Consider the following 19,258-nt stretch of genomic DNA (forward strand, 5'->3'; position numbering starts at 1 on the left):
AGGAATGGTTCGAGGAACATGACAAAGAGTTCAAGGTGTTGACTTGGCCTCCAAATTCCCCAGATCTCAATCCAATCGAACATCTGTGGGGTGTGCTGGCCATCAAGTCCGATCCATGGAGGCCCCACCTTGCAACTTACAGGACTTAAAGGCTCTGCTGCTAACGTCTTTGTGCCAGATACCACAGCACACCTTCAGGGATCTAGTGGAGTCCATGCCTCGACAGATCAGGGCTGTTTTGGCAGCAAAAGGGGGACCAACACAATATTAGGTAGGTGGTCATAATGTTATGGCTGATCGGTGTATATACACTCATACATGCAATTATCTAAACAGCCAATCATGTAGCAGCAGTGCAATGCATAAAATCATGCACAAAGGGGCCAAACAAGTTCAGGTAATATTCACATTACAACCATCAGAATGGGGAAAAAATGTGATTTCAGTGATTTTTCACAATGGCATGATTGTTGATGCCAGACAGGTTGGTTTGAGTATTTCTAAAACTGCTGATCTGGGATTTTCATGCACAACAGTCTCTAAAGTTTACTCAGAATGGTGCAATAAAGAAAAAACATCCAGTGAGCAGCAGTTCTGTGGACAGAAACACTTTGTTGATGAGAGAGATCAGTGGAGAATGGCCAGACTGGTTCAAGCTGACAGAAAGGCTAGTCACTCAGATAGCCACTCTGTACTCTGTGGTGAGCAGAAAAGCATTTCAGAATACACAACACATTGCTGTTGGAGGCGGATGGCTTACAACAGCAGAAGACCATGTTGGGTTCCACTTCTGTCAGCCAAGAACAGAAAGCTGAGTCAGCAGTGGGCACATGCTCACCAAAATTGGACAGTTGAAGACTGGAAAAACGAAGCCTGGTCTGATGAATCTCGATTTCTGCTGAGACACACAGATGGTAGGGTCAGAATTTGGCACCAACAGCATGAATCCATGGACCCAACCTGCCTTGTGTCAACAGTCCAGGCTGGTGGAGGTGGTGTAATGGTGTGGGGAATGTTTTCTTGGCACACTTGGGCCCGTTAATACCATAATTGCTTCAATGCCACAGCCTATTTGAGTATTGTTGTTGACCATGTGCATCCCTTCATGGCCACAATTTCCAATCTTCTAATGGCTACTTCCAGCATGATAATGCACCACGTCACAAAGCAGAAGTCATCTCAAACTGGATTCATGAACATGACAATGAGTTCAATGTTCTTCAGTGGGCTTCCCTGTCACTGGATCTGAATCCAATAGAACACCTTGGGATATGGTATAACAGGAGATTTGTAGCATGAAAGTACACTTGAAAAATCTAAAGTAATCGCATGATGCAATCATGTCAACACAGACCATAATCTCAAAAGAATGTTTCCAACATCTTATGGAATCCATGCCATGAAAATTGAGGCTGTTTTGAGAGCAAAGGAAGGCCCTATCCAGTATTAGTATAGTGTTCCTAATAAAGTGCTCAGTGAGTGTATATACATGACAGATGCCTCTAGATAGCTTAGTTACATCATAATAAACACAGCCAACTAAGTCAATGGCACTCAATGTCAAAGCCAACTACAAATCCATTTGTAAAAGTAATCTTACGAAACGTCAAATGACCTAACAAATATTAAAAGCATTTGCTAAGAACTGAGGTTGAGTTGAAGAGAAGCTAAACAGCATAAAACAGTAATATCTAACTTCACCTCACCTTAACTTTTCATGAAGTCCCTCAAAAAATGAAAACTCATATTCACTGTGCTTTCTCTTGCTTTGAAGTCTCCATATGGTGCACAGTATGTCAGGCTGTTCACAAAAACATTTGTGGATGCTCTGACATCAACGTAACTTAATGGTCTGGAAAATCGGCCACATCAAGACTGTAGCACCTTTAATGCACCAACCTTAGCCCAAAGGGGCATCAAAGTATGAACTTAGAGGAGGACAGCAGGGCTCAGGACACCAATTAGGACACACACACACACACACAGAGATTTAAAAAATTCACATTTAGAAAGGTCACTGTTTTGTCCACTTTATTCAAGTTGTCCATAGATAACACTGGAATGAACAAATTAAAAGATGTTTCCACAACAAAAGACATTGCTGTTCCTGTAACATTAATATGGAGGAGCACAGATACAAGAGTACACAAACACAGTCACAATCCAAACCCAGCTACACACATTCCAATTGAAGCTGTGAAAGTGCCACAGCCACAGCCTGTCCCACTCTACAAAACATGTTCGCAAAGAAATGTGACGAAAATCTATACAATCTATATGCAAGGAACTGCTTATTATTTTGGAAGTACCAACGTCTACAAAATCACCAGCAAAAATACTTCATCTCTGTAGAAAGGACTCAGGAGGACAAGCTTTGGCTGTAGATAACGTCACAAGCAATTTTTTTTTGTCATTTTTGGAAAATATTGTTTAATTAATACAACACAGTTCCTTTATTACAAATGTACAGACTCCTACTGCAGTCAAAACAATGCCCTGTGCACAACTGCTTCACCTTTGACAATTCCCTCAATTCCCTAAATAACCAATCAATAACCAAGTGTAGTTAACAGCATGAATTTGTGTCACAGTTTCTGAAGTGTTTTTGGGAAGAATATTTGTAGATATATTATGTTTTTTTCATGTAAAAGAAAAAAAATACATAAATGGTGACAGTTTAAAGTAACTTGCAGTACTTATGTCTCCAATGCCTCTCAGACCCTGAAAAAATGGCACCCTGAGTGTTGATTAAACTTATTATTCAAAATGTAAACACACCTTTTCCTGCAGCTAAGTGAAGTAAGAAAAGGCACACATGAGAACACCACAGAGCTGTAGGATAAGATGGCGCCTACAAATAGAGGGCCATTTTGGTTACATCAGCTTAATGGGAAACATTCTATCAAACATGCCTTCCTACTCAGTATGTATTTAGAACCCATGACCATGGACATTGTGGCCTACTATCTTTTAATGCTAATCCAACTCCAAGAAGTCCTTGAAGACTAGTATTTTACTTATACTGTTTAGTTTGATGTGGTTACTCTATCTCATGTTCAATACTCTATCTGTTATCCAGGTCATTCAATTCTGTGAGCTTTGAATGGGGAAACACAATTATAGTGCTACACTTGGCTTAATGAGATGGCTTAATGATTCAGAAAACAGGCTACATTATGAAACTTGATCAAATTTACCATTCATAAACAATAAAACATTTAGAAAGCTGGTTACATGACTGTCATGTGAATGGTAAGAAAATATATAACTGAGTTAATTCATATTAAAAAATATTTATGAATTTGCAAATGCGAGACCACGTTGATTAAACAGCATGTAGTGTATGTTAACTCATACATGCTTTATGGTATGTCAGTAGTAATAAGCAGATATCAGAATGTTCAATAAAGATTCCATTAGATTCCATTAATTTCTTAGGGCTAGAATTCCTTATCCCAGGCATGACAATCGTATGCACCAGTTCTTGTGATTTCTTGATAATAAGTTAACGTGTTCAACTGAAAGTGGTTTATTACTGAAAAAGCAGAGCATCGGGATCCTAGCACTGGGAATATCAAGCTTCACTTCTGCCTCTTAAAGATGAGCTGGTACTACAGCAAAAAAGATTACAAGAGTACCTCAATTCCCCAAGTTCTCAACTAATATTCTGTTGAAGCAGAACAGTAGTGAGCAATTTCACATTGAAATGCAATGCCACATCTTTCCCGGGAAAAGGTTACAGAGAAGGAGAGGATAAGGCCAGGGCCATTATACAAAATGGACATAAATTTATGCAACTGACATCTCTTCCATTCTCTCAGTAAAAGAGTGAGAGAAGTCGAGCAGCATATCAATGACAAATAAAAATGCTTAACCTCTACCTTGTTTTCCCCCCTTATATTCAATTCAGGTCCAGAGCTCGATCCAAACTGTTTAGATTAGCTGCTCTAACTTCATGACCTCACCCTTTTAAATGCTCAAATTGAAGCCTGTTGAAACAGATCCTCAATACTGAATTAAAGTTAATCCTACACATCATAGACAGTATTGCAGTGGACATCAACAAACATAAAAGACATACACATTTTTGTCCAATTCTTTTTGGTGTGATGGATAGATGTCCATTAGCTAAAATGAATCTTTCTTTCGTATTTCAAATCTTTTGGTTTTCAACTGGTAAGTTTTCAACTGGTACTTAACAATATTTTTAAAAGGGCACACACCATCTCTGCATAATCTCACCTTTATAACACCTAATGAGCAACATGCCTATTTCTACTGCATATAGGTGGAGACGTAAAATTCTGGTGATATAAGGAGGCACAATGTTCATTTCACAACTCGCTAACAACAATCACACTGCTTTCTTTATCACATTTAGCATTGGAGACAAATAACTAAACAAGGCTGCTCCCACCAGAACTGACACAACACCACACAATACTAGGGGAAGGACCACCACCTTTTCAGCACACTATGATAAGTCTTCACAGGCTATGATGAGTCTTCACAGACCCAATGTAATGCCAAGATGGGTAAAGAATTGACTACCATTACACCACTGTCCCATGAGCATGACATACATAGAGAAGCCCAACCACCATGGACCTAATACACCTCAAAAAATAGGAAATTTTACAAACAACCCTAACATTTTCAGATTTAAAAATGTACCTATGTAAATTATAAAACACATTGTATCCTGCCACCACAGTAAAATGGGTCATTAGTTTTTTTTTCCTATTGGTAGTAATAGTCACAGTTTTTTTTTTTCAAAAGATATTTCTTTGATAAGCTACAATAAGAGTAAGTGTTAACAATTACACTGGAAAAATATATGTACGTTTTTATATTCTCTATATAATTGTTTTGTCTTTTTTTAATACAGAATGTATATATAGTGTAGTCATGGCCATATTGGCAAGAAAATAAAGGCAACTGTAACAATTACCACACATCTTACATCATGTGACTCAAGAATTGTGTGGTTGCTGAATGGGAGGAGTTAAGAAAAAAAGTGTTGGTTAGTGGCACTTTTTGCATTTTTAAAATAAAAAAATAAAATCAAGAATAAGGCTACGTGGGTGTATGCTCATCTGACACTAGCTGAGTAAAGACATTGTGGATCAAAGGTTTCTCTTAATACATCTGATCAAATTTTACCAATAAATACCCCTCTTTCCATCCTAGTTCAACATATATCTCAGTACCTAAATGTACAGACCAACTGAGGAAAAACCATCATCAGTCGTCATCATTTAAGAGCCATTCTGGACAGACCGAGCATCATTGGCAAAACCATGAGCTTGAAGTTGTAAAACACAGTAAAAGAGATTCCAGAAAATTGTACTTCCTTTTACGATACTTTTCATGTTTAAACTCACAGGAAGCTCTGAGTTCCAAAGAATTGCTTTTTGTTGTCTTTACATTCCCATGGAAAGTGTTGCTGGCATTTTGAAGAACCTTGTTTTTGTCCAAGTGTGACTTTTCTGTCTTTATTTAAGTACGAGACTACTAAGACTCTTTCATAATACACACAGAAACATTACAAAATAAATATACAGTACAATCGTATCACAGTTCATTAGTTCATAAATATAAAATAAATAATAAATACACATTATACTTCTCCATAAGTTTTGGATCTCTCAGGATTTTGGAAAAAATATCTATAATGGAAAAGAAAATGACAGCCTTATTTAATTATAAAAAACCTTGTCAGTTCAAAATATTTTCACTTAAAAAAAGTTTTAAAAATCTATTGTCAAAAGAAAATCAGGTATAAAAAAAACGGAAAATAGTTTTAAAAGTTTTTCTTATTATTTTATATTTGTGTTCATTTTAAGATGGAAGGGGTATGTTGCATTGTTTCATATTAGTTTTTTTTTCAATGCAGGAGGTGAGTTCAAATAAATAAAAAAGTAAACAATAAAAACATGAAAAATATAAATACATAAATAAATGAATGTTACATATATTAAAAGAAGAATACATAACATAAATTAATGTTAATAATTTATAAAACATTGACAATGAAACCTATAAACTGTTAATTGAAAAGAAGTGCAATTCATTGTTGATAAATATAACAGATATGACTGGATTTAACTGAGTAGCAATACATTATATTACTCTAGCATAAATAATGCAAATGAATGAAAAGGAACTAGTGCTTCTGCAATCTACAGGTATTTAAAGTATTAAAATCTAACCGTTTATCTAGAACTAATAATAAAATATATATTTATAAATATAATGGCTGAAATTTGGAGGCGTGTGGTTTGACGTTTACACTGTAGTGTTAACCAGATGGTATCTGATATGAATAATACACAGCTTAAAGACCCACATTGTGTTCTCTCTGTGAGTAGAGCGTGCACATGAGCTTGTGGCGAACAGGTACAATGGACCTCAATGACCTGAAGCTGTGGTGAGTCACTACAGGAAGTGCTGCATCTGCTGTGATAAAGGGCCAGTAGTCCCACATACACAATACAAAGACAATTTCATCCAAAGAGTTGGCTCTTCTTAATGCTGAAGTACACATTCTCTTCTTCATCCTCAGCTTCACTCTCAATGACATGCAACACTCCTTTAATTGTGTGGTAAAAATAAGCAAAAACAAGCTTCTCTTTTTTTTCCCCTCTGGCCAAACAGAAGGATTTGGTTGTGGTCTTTTCATCCTCTGCTTCCAATCCAGCAGTGTTTGTGGATTTTGGAACGAATATGTTATATACATATTTCTCTTTTCTCTTGTCACAGAATGCTCCCTGGGATGAAGGCTGTTATTATTCAAAAACAGCTGAATGCCCATTTTTGTGTGTACCATTTGCATGTACTTTCTTTGCATCTACACACATCATTTCTCTTCTATGCCTCTAGTGGGCGATGCCTCACGTCACACCTTAATGCCTTTCACTGCCTGGTTGATGGTCTCCAGCAGGGCCTTGTTCTCGGGGTTCTGGTAGCAGTCTTTATTGGTGTACATGTCAGTCAGAGTACTCACATAGTTTTCAAAATTCTGCTCTGTGATTGGTTCCTGCTGTGAGAGAGGAAATTGGAGCCAATGATGCAAAACAGTTTGTGTGTGTGTGAATTCATATGTGAATGTGTATGTTTGTGTGTGGTTTATTATTCATCAATATGGGTGGGAATTTGTGACAATGAGCCATATTTACTGGAAGTGCTGGCATTTTGAGTTCACTAAACAATGAATGATAATCAAGTAAACATTACAGCCATTTAGCGTTACACAGAGTAACACTGCTAAAAAAATTGTGCTGTGTGTGAGTGTGTGTGTGTGTGTGTGTGTGTAAAAACTCACCATATGGGGCAGACGGATATTGGCCAGGCTGCGTATCAGAGCTTGACTGAGTCCTGACAGCTCCATAAACAGTGCTTCATTCTGCTCCTCAATGATCTTATTCTCCTGCTCAATGTTTTTCAGGTTTCTCTCCATGGATGAGATCTGAGTTTAAAAATGGTAAAATGGTAAAAATAAATTGTATTACCACTAAGTGACACAAATACAAATTCAATTCTGTTGGGCCAACATTGGGCCACCATGATCAAAAGACTTTCATCCACCTTTAAACCTTTAAATCCACCTTGTCTTGCCAATCTGTTGGGTAAATGTTGGCCCAACACATATATATATATATATATATATATATATATATATATATATACACATACACATACACATGCAAAGAAATGCTGTAGAGCAAAGATGCCTTCAAAAATAATGAAACTAAATGTTTCTACATTTTAAAAAAATATGATAAAGAGCAGTAATCAGTAATAAATGAAACAAAGTCAATATTAGGTGTGATGATCTTTCACTTAAAAAAAAAATAGTAGTCTCAGGTACAATTTGTGCAGTTTTATAAGGAAATTAGCTGTAAGTTTTACTGAGCATCAGCAATCCTTTTTTTTTTTTTTTTTTTTTTTTTTACTGTTTTTTTTTAAAGCTACAGGTTGAAAAATACTATAGTGAAAGAAGGTTTGTAACTTGGGTTATGCTGTGTGCTTTTCCACTGCACAAATCTTAAAGCTGAGAGAAGCTGAGTCCCAAACCATGTTGTGCATGCTAATTTATCTAAATAGTATTGACACCATTGGTGTACTGACATACTTACTATTCAGTGTGGTATCACTAATCTAACATAAGGGACATGGTGTAATTATTTTTAAACTGATCATATGTGGAATAATTACAATTATATTTGCTTCTAAGTCTCAAGTGGAGAATAAAAATTTTATTGTACGCATTAACGTGACTGTCATTACTAAGTACTAGATGAAAGAACAAAACTTCTCTCCTTTAGCAAGAGCTAGTCTTTTAGCTAGCGTGCTAAGGTTAGGTCTTTTCTGCTTTATTGTGTACTCGCAGTGCTGTGTTTATGAATTACCAACCCAATTGCCCAGTTCCACTGTCTAAGATAAGAACACAGCACAAAGCCAAAATTAGCAAGCTACAAATCTAATATTAGCACACTGGCTAAAGCTCAGTGAAGAAGAAATGCTTCTCTCTGTTGTGATCTGTCAGTGCACTACCTCTACCAATTTCTGTCAGTGAGTTTGATTATTGTGAGAAATCTAGCTCAAGGACAGTTGAAGGGATGCCTATGGCTGTGTGTTAAGTCATACCAGAAATGTGAGGGTAGCTCTTTGGCTGTACTTATTTCAGGCATGATGACGTAGCACATAGTTGTGATGGTGTACCAATCAGGTGTGCCAATCTGAACCCAACAGTCCTGACTGAATTACTGTAAATTGCTCTTACCAGGATTACCAGGGCAACTCACAGCAGCTCTGGAATATCATGTTTTAGCATATATATTTTTCTCCCCTGACTCAAGAATGCTTTCATTTTAACCAAAAATATCCTGCATACTGTAGCTTTAAATTAACCACAAAATTAATCCCATTCCACACACATGATCCAACAGGATGGGTCGTTTTTTTAGACCATTAATATGATTAATAGCTAACCTGTGTTTGGAGGTTGACCATATCGGCTTCCATTTCGTTGTTGGACTCACTGAGGTCACTGATTTCTTTATTGAGTTGCTTAATGTCTTCATCATTATCTAGCACTAAAAAAAACAGAATACATAAATTAGAATATATGAAAAGTAACTGACCTGAAAAGGACAATGAATAAATATACTGCTCTCACCATCGCTGGCCTTAAACTTGGTATTCATGTAGTCCTCCCCAGGAAACTTGGCTTTCTTCTTAGCCAGTGAGGCGCGGGGACAGCCGGAGAGACTGGAGATCAAAGGACAACAAATGATGAAAAATTCAGTAGATGGAATAAAAATCCCTCACATAAAAAGAGCTGTTTGCATCTGCTCATAAAAGTTGTCTAAATGTCTAAAATGCAAATACCTAAAAATATTCTATGAAATAACAGGTTCCACATGGTCTCATGCTATCCCCAACTAGCAGCCCTTTTTCAGAATATCTGTGTAGGACTATACCTGCGATGAGTAAGGAAGCTGCCGTTGGCATGGCCTGATCCATCACAGCCTGGTGTGGGACAGGTGGGCCCCTCCGTCTTGAAGGCCTTCCAGGAGAAAGGTGTGCCATTCAGCATGCCTTCCTTCTGGCGCCGTGCAGCCAGTGGGCACCCATATGCACTGCGGTGGGTGGCATACTTCCCACTGATATGACCCAGACTGTCACAGCCTGGTACTGGGCACCTGGGAGGGGACAAATTTTGAGATAGACAATAAGAAAGAGAATATTGAGGGAGGATGGAAAAAATGGAGACAAAATGGAAGGGACTGAAAGGTTAACAGCAACATATTTAATCAGAAATATCATTCTTATCATAAAGTAACTCTGTATCTTTAATTGTAATAATGAACACTTCAGTTAATTGCATAGTCATGAACCATGATCACAATTTTTAATATTCATTTGCACTCTTGACCACTAAAACCTTAGTTTCCATACAAATTAATGTTATAGAAGCAAAAAAAGTGTAGGTGTAAACCATGTGTATTCACTGTTGTGATACTGGAAGAGCCAGGTTCTGTTTGAGAAAGCTTTCTGAACTACATTAAGCTGTAGTGCACTACAGTGAAATGACTGTCAGTTAAAAAGTCTGTGACCAGGAATAATTTGAACGTGGGTGATATTTATCTCTCCAATGAAGGTATTAAAGGTCCAGCTACAACACTGTTCCATAACTGAGACAATACAATAGTATAGTATTGTAAAAATCTTTCTATGTGGTACGAACTTTAAGAGTTCAGAGTCTTCTTTGTCTTCCTTGGTAGGTGTTGTTTTGATTCCACCTTTCTTGGCACGAGGACACCCAGACAAACTGAAAACAGAAAGTGTGAAGCCCATTAAGAGAGGAGGCAGAAAGCAACACCAGCCAAATACTGGCCAAGATAAGACAGGCCAAATTCAAATAACAGTACAGGTAGAGTCAGTAGCTTAATTTTCATTACCCATTCAACAGCAATAGGGAAGGGTCTCATCTCCATATTGTGTATGATTAGTGTGTATGAGAGTGTATGAGTCCTAACTACAACTACACTGTCTCACTCTGAGCTTCTCTGTCCTGCAATGTTTATGTATATATTAGTGTAAAAGAAAATGTGTGTTTGAGGATGAGTATATGAGGAGTTGGATTAGCCATACCTTCGGTGTGAGGCGTAGTTACCAGTGATGTGGCCAGATCCATCACATCCTGGGGTTGGGCACCTGGATGAGTAAGAGCAATGGACAAACATTATCAAGAGGGCACTATGATTAGCACTGGATAATAACAGCACAAAGATGAGCACTGTTAGCACAAACATTTAGTCATATATGAAAGACTGCTAAAATGACAATGCTTGTGATAAAACAGACATTTGCATGCAAACATGTAGTTGTGACATTTTATAGAAGAAGCAGGGGTAAGTTGGATCAGAAGTTATTATAACAGCAACTTGAAAAACCTGTAAAAAAAGTATATGGTAGTGTAGCATAGAGAAATAAAGCAAACAGAGCTATAACACATACTTGAGTTCAGTTGCATGTGCTGCCATGAGGGAACGAAGACTCTTATCAGCAAGAGGGCACCCAGACAGACTGAGACACAGAAAGGGGGAAGAAAAAAAGGAGAGGAGAAAGAGAGAAAGAACCCAGAACATCCCACATCAGTACCAGAAACAGAAACCAGGCAGGAAAGAGGCAAGAAAAGGCTAAATATGTATTTTCCTCACACTAAGTGGTGATTGTTTTGTGGGTTTAAGTACAGGTAAAAAATTTCTACTCAAGCTAACACACAGTGCTTGAGCCAGCATGGTCACATGATTACGAATTCATCAGAAATCAGAGAAGGTTAGGGCGAGGGACAATGCTACTGGGTGTAGTATCAAATTGCCAACTAAACAGCCCTCAGTCATTAGAATATAAATTTTGCACAAGATCAGGAAGTTCTAAGCAGCCTTGCTACGCGGTAGAGGAAGCAGGAAGCAGGAGCGTAGGAAACATGGGCTCCTCCCAGCACCCTACCTGCGGTGGGATGCATAGTTTCCAGTGATATGGCCACTGCCATCACAACCAGGAGTGGGACACCTACACAGAGTAGAACAGAAGAGCAAGTCTGAGTACAGAAAATTTAGAATGTATGCTTAGTAGACAAAAACAGGCATAAAAATAACAGTAAAGACAAATGACCTTGCAGCAACTTGCAACCCTATACGAGTCTAATTAAATCAGCAGAAATGTAAAATATGTGAGTCTGTGGCTGAAGACACTCACATAAGGAGCTCTTTCTTGCACTCCCTGGGCTGGAACTTGACTTTGAAGCTGGGGGTTGTGACCTCTCCAGGATACTTCCTGTCCTCCGGGCACTCCTGTGCTGTGTCACAGTCCTCAGCATCAGAGGAGACAAAAGACTGGGCAGTATGATCCATCTTCAGACAAACACACACACACACACACACACACACAATTAATACATTTAAAAAAACAAAACAAAACTGAGAGCTCGCCCTTTTGAAGAGACAAAAATCCACCCAAAACAAAGGCTAGATGTGAGTACAATCATTTACTTACTTTAGATGATTTACTTTGAATTTCCTTTAAAGATCAATTCCTTGTTATGTTAATTGTTTTCAAGTAAAAATCTTGTATATTATGTTTTAACTGTGTATTGCTGTACTAAGCAATGAAAATAATTACATGTCCTACATGTCTACATTTAGTAGACAAGGTAAACAGACAGTTCTGTTTTATCACTGTTAAGTGATATTTAATTGTCTAGTGACTAGAGAAAACTAGTCTGGTCCTTGATTGTGTCCTAAAAGCTTGAAATCTTACCTCCTCTAGCTCCTCCTCCCTTTGCCGATTAGGTTTGGTGTAATCCAGAGGCCCCTCCCACTCCTCCTGCTTGTAGGCCTGTAAGTGGGGTGAGATGGCTGTGTTGCCATGGTGCCCGGATGATGAGGATGATGAAGAGAGGGCAGGGGAGCGCATGCCTGGGCTTGTGCTCAGTGGGCCTCCCTCTTTCTTTATGGGCTTCTTCATACTTAAGTCTAGAGTGCCATTCTCATCCACCTCGATCTCCATGTTCTAAAACAAGGTTACACAATAACCTTATGATAAAGTGTCCCTGGTTACTACTTTTGTAGAGTTAATAAAATAAATATTAGACTGCATAAAGTACTGTTCCTAATCTATATGCTGTTCATTTAAAAAAAAATAATTAATTGTTTTCATGAGAAAACATCATTGTACAGCCCCATCCAGTGTGTTGTGAGCTAAGTGTGTATGAACAGTGCTGAGTGTTGGGGTGAAGAACAAGAAAGCCAGCTGATCCCGGCACGGCAGTGCTCTGATTAGAGTCAGGCCACTAGGCTTCTCAGCCCATTAATCTTCCCCTTTTATCCTCCACCACTAAAAACGTGGCAGTAAATCAACAAAAATGATGAAGTAGTCACTCTATTTAGGAGGCAGAAAGCTTAAAAAAGATATATACACTACAATATCAGAGCCAGAACTACAGTATAAACTCCTCAAGTGTGGAGGGAAAGAGAGAGAGTGAGAGGAGCTGATGGATGTGGATAAAGGGAAAAGTATTTGGAGAGTCACATTACATAGTCTTTCACATAGTCTTTCTGACTATACAAAATCATTGAACCGCCTTCATCCTCTCATTAGACCAGTGGGAATAATAAACAGAAGAGCCAAGCACATGTGCTTCTGGGCTATCCATGGAAAACTTAACACTTAATTCTGCTGTTAATGCAATAACAGCAAAGCATAGCAAAAAAGAAGGGAAAGAAGAATAAATAAAATAAGAAGAGGAGTGGTGATGCAACTAGGCCTCAACAGCAGTTGGCATCGGGAAGCATTTCACTCCAGCTCATGATATATTTATGAAACTGCTTTATACTGAAGGCCAATTTTCCCATAGCCACACAATGTAACACATTCACACAACTTTGCACTTCTGCCCCATTGACGTGAAATTGCGTTTGAAAAGCTTTAGGACAAACTAATTCAGTTCTTTTCTGAATGTCAGTGTAGTACTGAGTTTTCTCTGCAGATTTACAGTATTGACATTCATGTTGCTGCAATAGGTTTGAAATCAATGTGTGTGACCTGTACCTTATCCTGGTGTTTGGTGCTGAGGTTCTCAGGCCTTTCCCAGCACCGAGTAGACAGGTTTAGAATGGCTGTAGCGGCCATGTGTGCAGCCTCAGCATCATGGGAGTAATCATGGGCTCCACACGAGCTTTTTCCATAGGTGCTTTGCATGCTGGGACTTGGGGGAGAAGTCCTTGGGAATGAAGGTTTGGCTGTGGAAAAACAGGGGAGACAAATTAATGCCATTTCTTACCACACTGTCTATATTTTGGATAAGCTTTACTCAGACTTGTGACTTGCTTTTACTTACATTTGAAAACTTTGGGTGAGCTTTCACTAGTGGGTATCTGTGGGGCAAGCATACGTTTGCCGAACACTTGCACATCAAAGCTTGCATAATCAAAGGACACCTTCGAGTACTTCTCCAGCTCTTTAGCCAGGTTAGCACGGGGTGTGTTGGGAACCATGCTGGCTGCCCTATAGCTGCCACACTGTGGCATCTCGAGCTGCTTCACAAAACACATGGGTCTAGAGAGAGAGAGAGAGAGAGAGAGAGAGAGAGAAAGAGAGAGAGAGAGAACAAGTGTGATTAATGCAGGTAATAAAATAACATATAAGGTATCCTTTAAAGTTTCCTTTATGATTTTTTTTAATAGCTAAAGACATATTTCCATACAATATGTAAAGACATATTTCCATACAAGCCTTTTTCAAAATATCACAATTGCAAAAAGCTAGTAAAAGAAAATGTGACTAATCAATTATGAACAACAAGATTTCTACCTGAGGTACATATTTAATTTTTTTTTAATATCCAGGCATTTTTTTCAGTTCTGGCACTTCTTTTCAGGCTTTCTTATGCACAAATTTAAAATTCATAAAAACAGACAAAAGAGTAAAACAGTAGGATTAAACAGTGTCTTATCATCTCTGGCCACATTTGCATTTTGTAGAGCATGGAATTCATGAGCTTTATAATGGTCTTCCTTGAGTCCAGTGAGTCTTGATCCTAAATTATCTTTTAGGGCAAAAAAAAAAAAAATTCCTCTAACATGATGTGTGTGTGTGTGTGTGTGTGTGTATGTGTGTGTCTTAGACAGTGAAAGAATTCTGTATTGTGTCATTGTAATAATTTGTATGTCCACTGCCATCCTGGGGTTTCTTAACTTTTATTATAGTTTAATCACTATTAATATCACCGATCAAACAAAAAGTTACAAAATAGTAATTACATAGGGAAAACATTGCATAAATATTTAATCAGAGACCGTTTTTAGTTACTGACTTATAAAACTGACATCCGAGATTCTCAGAGCTCACAGAATGCTAAACTATTTAAATATGTAGAGTGAACAAAAACGTCACAAATATTTTCAGTTGACTTATTCCATATTCAAAACTTCTAATAGACATAGACGTGTTGATCAAAAATGTTAGTATAAGGTGCTGATGAGCAAAGATGATTCACATATCACATATATTTGGAACAGCATGTTTGTCTTAGGTTGTTATTGTATTTCCTTCTCTGATTAGTCACGATGGCATGCAGAGGATGAGAGTTGTTATCCGATATAGCCTTGAGTTTAAGTCGGTGCATTCCCATTAGAGCAAGGTGACATATGCACATCTCTTTTGTGACCTCTATGTCTGCTCCTAATGGGCTCCTGCACCACACTGACGCTCATTCAAATTATAACTGTACTAATAAGAGAAGTCTCTGTCTATTGAGACAGGAATCTGCATTGCTTTCCGACAACAGACATCCTTCCTGGAGGAAAGTAATTATTTTTCTCATACTCCATGCCCTGTAAGCCCATTAATTAGCTTATCTGCAGCATAATTAGTGCTATGGGGCTGCTTTGTGAACTTGGTATGATAGACTAGGCTGTTCTATATTAGAAGGGCAGGGAGGGGGGTTAAGGTTGAACAAAGAATTCACCAATCAAGGGCAAGTGAATTTGGTCCTTTGATTGACAGCTACGTATGTCAACCAGCTGTAGCAGGTGGTTTAGTTTATCATGCTGTTACATTGATGCATGCCATCTCTATTGATTTTATAGCAGTGTAACATTGTAAAATGTATTCTATACACTGAAAGTATGTTATCTGCATCTTGGTTGTTGTGTATGTTGTGTATAATTCTTCTGTCCTTTTTTCTTATGACCAAAAAGAACAGTGCTAAAACCTGAAAGTCTGATCTGTCTGACTCACCCAGGAGAAATAGGAATGAATGAAAGTGCAAAATGCAGCTAATGCCATAGACTAACCTGAGAACTCTCTCTGGGTTTGGGCTACCTTTGGGCTGCTCTGTCATTGGCTGCAACAGCTGCTGCTTGTCGTGGCTCTTGGACAGCTTCTCAGCAGCGGCAATTGGACATCCAGATAAACTAGAAAGAGCGCATTAAGTGTCAGTGAAAGCATGGGAAAGGTATGTGAACATATGTGAGAATCTGCAGGACTAATGGGAGGTGCAGCAGCGTGACTAATGGGAGATGCTGTACCTGCGGTGTGTGTTGCGATTACTGTTGACGTGGCCTTGTCCTGTGCAGCCAGGCGTAGGGCACTTCAGAACATTCTCATGCATGGCTAGGACTGCACACACAAACAAAACACACAGAGAACCAAATCAAATATAAATACACTGTTAAAAAAAATCAGTAAATTCATAAAGAAAAAAAAACATATAAATTGACATGTTCATTGTTTTTCAAAGAAATTAAATTAATGGCAATTATCAATAACTGTTCAATTAAATTATTTAGTTGTAATTGTACAGTATTTGTAGATCTTTTAAAATAAAAAGCACAATGGTGACATTCGGGTTTGAATAAACTAAGACGTTAAACCCCTTGAGAATAATAAAATGTACATTACAGTAATTTGATGTTACCAAAGAAAAAAAGCCAGATAAGGATGACCAAAACACCGTGGATGTTTTGATACATTCACAGATGCAATTACACATGTGGAACTCTTTTGGACTGGTTGAAACAAGCTTAGCCAACTAATTTTGCATCCATTAAACAGTGTATGTGAGTTTTATTTTCCACCATGTGGAAAATAAAAAAAGATATATAAAGATATATAATATGCTTGCAAATCATATATAGTTTATATATTGTAATATTAGGTGTGCGAACTGTTAAATAATGCATAGTATTACAATAACAAGTTCAAAGAATGAAGTCTCCTCAGATGTGTTCTTTCAAAATATATTGGCCCTTATTTATCAAAGTTGTGTAGAAACAAGTGCAAATTTGTGCACTGAGAATATTACATGAACAAACCTGACTGATGAAATAGCACAAATAATGAATCAGCTTCAGCTGCATGGATGCAAACTCCCACCAACTAATCCCTTACTTATATATCATATGCTTAACACACTCCCCACTTTATCCTCATTTACACTGAATTTACATGAAACAAGCTCTAGTTTCCAGTTGCAGGTGTTGTAGTACTGAGCCAATAAAACAAAGCATTCAGCAAACTAGTTATCCAAGACCCAAGGAAGTAAATCAAACAGATAATTATTTTATTTTATTTTATTTTTATTGATTTAGTGGTGCTTGTGTCTTTGATTGTCACAAATAAATTATTCTTTAAGGAAGGCTAAAAAGGTTACAAATGTCTGAAAAAGGTGTTATAAAAAGCTGAGGTCAGATTAAAGCTTCATAAAGGTAAACCAAGATTCCACCTTAAGAAAATATTTTACAAAATATGTTATTTCATATAAAAATTTATTAATTGAGTCAAAATAAACGAAATCATCTATTAGCACTGATATGATATACATAATCCTATGATATGATTATGTAATAACCTCAGAGAATATGTGATGATATCCAGACATCTCCCCACATCCTCATCAGAGATTTGTGGTGCCTCGTCTATGCAAATGCAACCTCAATTAAATGACTAATGAGCTGATAAAGATCCACACCAGTGATTTCTGATTCTCATTTACAAATTAGGCCTACATGTTGACAGTATACCCCATTACCTATATTTTAGTCAGAGTTTCCTGCATGCACAGTTGTGATTATTAACCTACTTTGCTATTTATATTGTAGCTTACACTACTCTACTTGGCCACATTAATAATTTAGATAATGGATTGTCCTCACAAGGATAGTAAGACAAACATACGTGTGTGTGTGTGTGTGTATGTGTGTGTATTTGTGCGTAAGCCTGACTCACTCTCTGGGGGGATCCTGTCTTTGTGAGGACAGCCAGACAAACTGCGGTGGTGAGGATACAGACCAGTCACATGACCTGTGCCATCACAGCCTGGGGTGGGGCATTTGACCTCTCTCTTCTCTGGCCTGGAACTTTCTGCAAAGGGGAGGATAAACCAATTGTCAAACCATGTCTCCTCGCAACTTTCACAATATTAAGGCATGCAGAAGTACAAATGTTTAATTAGAAACACAGTACAGCATTACTACATACAAAAACTGTGAGGGTATGTCTGTAATCACTCACACCCCTTAACCTTATCTGAAGTCCAGAGTTCACTGGAGTGAATTTAGAGTGATAATGATGGCCATTACATGTGGTAGATGAGCATTTGTTTGCAGTGTGGCTTTTTGGATGATGGTCTGAAAAATGAGCATCATTAAACTCACTTTACCATTGGGGAGGTTTATCTTGGGGAAGTACAAGATGTGCAAATGAAGGTACGGAGACAATAAACTCAAGGCTGAATAAATGAGAGTCAAAACGGAGGGGAAAGAGGGAGACTGAGAGGATTTTACTCATGCCCCAGTGGTTCCTTAATTGAATGTTGAAATGCTAACAAGACATGCAACTTCTAATTAAAACTGGACAGAGTATAAGCAAGGCAGTTAAATGGGGATGTGTAGAACCTGACTGAGTCTGCTCAGTGACTGGAGTGATGTGAGGACTGGGCAGAGCGCCAAGACACGACCACAAACAAACCAATAAAAGAACAAACAAATGCAAAACCAATCTAATTACAAGCACCCTCCCCCTCTCTTACTCTCTACTGCGTTAAGTGCTTTCTCCAGTAATCACATACTACAGCTTCAGTATATCTATGGAAGCAAATTCATTTCACCTGTTTACACTTTATAGCTATCCCATTAAAAGTCTACAGGCTCTGGTGGCTTATTTAAGCAAGTGTATGTCTAGTTTTCGGCTAATATATCCAGGGTTAATCTTGTGTGTGTGTGTGTGTGTGAGTGATTTTGTGAGTCATTGTAAAGTGTGAAAACACTGTATGAAGTTCTCTAAAAGTGCTTATTAGGGGTGTAATGCAATGACATCTGTATCTGTATCTGTGTTTGTTTAGTGCTTTTTAAAAATTTAATATAAACCCTACCATTATGCCCCCAGGAACACTGAAAAAACCCAGAAGTAGAAATGCCAGCACAGTCAGCATAATCTGTGAATTCTGGCTCTGACAGTTCCTCAACCTCAGCTTAAGTTCATAATTGGTCTCAACTAATGATGTGCCTGCTTGTGCTGTTATTATTTGTTTGTACCTGCTTGCGATATTTTCTAGCAAATATTTCCCAAAATATAAACAAATTATTAGCCTAATTTAAACCACTGTACCCATGCAGTTACTAAGGATGCTGTAAATCATCACTCAGTGGGTTTTTGTTTGTCCTGCATACTTCATATCTCATAGCTT

The 19,258-nt window shown here is 37.8% G+C and overlaps 1 protein-coding gene across 5 annotated transcripts in view; it reads right to left on the bottom strand.

Annotated features, from left to right (window-relative positions):
• Positions 1-2,014: 2,014 nt before the first annotated feature.
• Positions 2,015-19,258, bottom strand: part of myt1b (myelin transcription factor 1b) — a 33,537-nt gene continuing 16,293 nt past the window's right edge. For 3 of the 5 annotated variants that reach the window (XM_034312114.2, XM_034312111.2, XM_026921362.3), the window contains 16 exons: positions 17,800-17,934; positions 16,101-16,191; positions 15,867-15,986; positions 13,910-14,127; positions 13,621-13,811; positions 12,331-12,582; positions 11,770-11,924; positions 11,521-11,583; positions 11,026-11,094; positions 10,660-10,722; positions 10,253-10,336; positions 9,486-9,707; positions 9,182-9,273; positions 8,995-9,098; positions 7,325-7,468; positions 2,015-7,042 (listed from right to left, as the gene is read on the bottom strand). In XM_034312114.2, the coding sequence (XP_034168005.1) occupies positions 6,899-7,042; positions 7,325-7,468; positions 8,995-9,098; positions 9,182-9,273; positions 9,486-9,707; positions 10,253-10,336; positions 10,660-10,722; positions 11,026-11,094; positions 11,521-11,583; positions 11,770-11,924; positions 12,331-12,582; positions 13,621-13,811; positions 13,910-14,127; positions 15,867-15,986; positions 16,101-16,191; positions 17,800-17,934 (2,147 nt within the window). In that variant the 3' untranslated portion in view covers positions 2,015-6,898. The remainder of the gene's footprint in view (positions 7,043-7,324; positions 7,469-8,994; positions 9,099-9,181; positions 9,274-9,485; positions 9,708-10,252; positions 10,337-10,659; positions 10,723-11,025; positions 11,095-11,520; positions 11,584-11,769; positions 11,925-12,330; positions 12,583-13,620; positions 13,812-13,909; positions 14,128-15,866; positions 15,987-16,100; positions 16,192-17,799; positions 17,935-19,258) is intronic. The other 2 variants (XM_034312112.2, XM_034312115.2) reach the window with 2 other exon arrangements.

Source organism: Pangasianodon hypophthalmus, chromosome 16 (assembly GCF_027358585.1).
Source record: "Pangasianodon hypophthalmus isolate fPanHyp1 chromosome 16, fPanHyp1.pri, whole genome shotgun sequence".
Lineage (NCBI taxonomy): Eukaryota > Metazoa > Chordata > Actinopteri > Siluriformes > Pangasiidae > Pangasianodon > Pangasianodon hypophthalmus.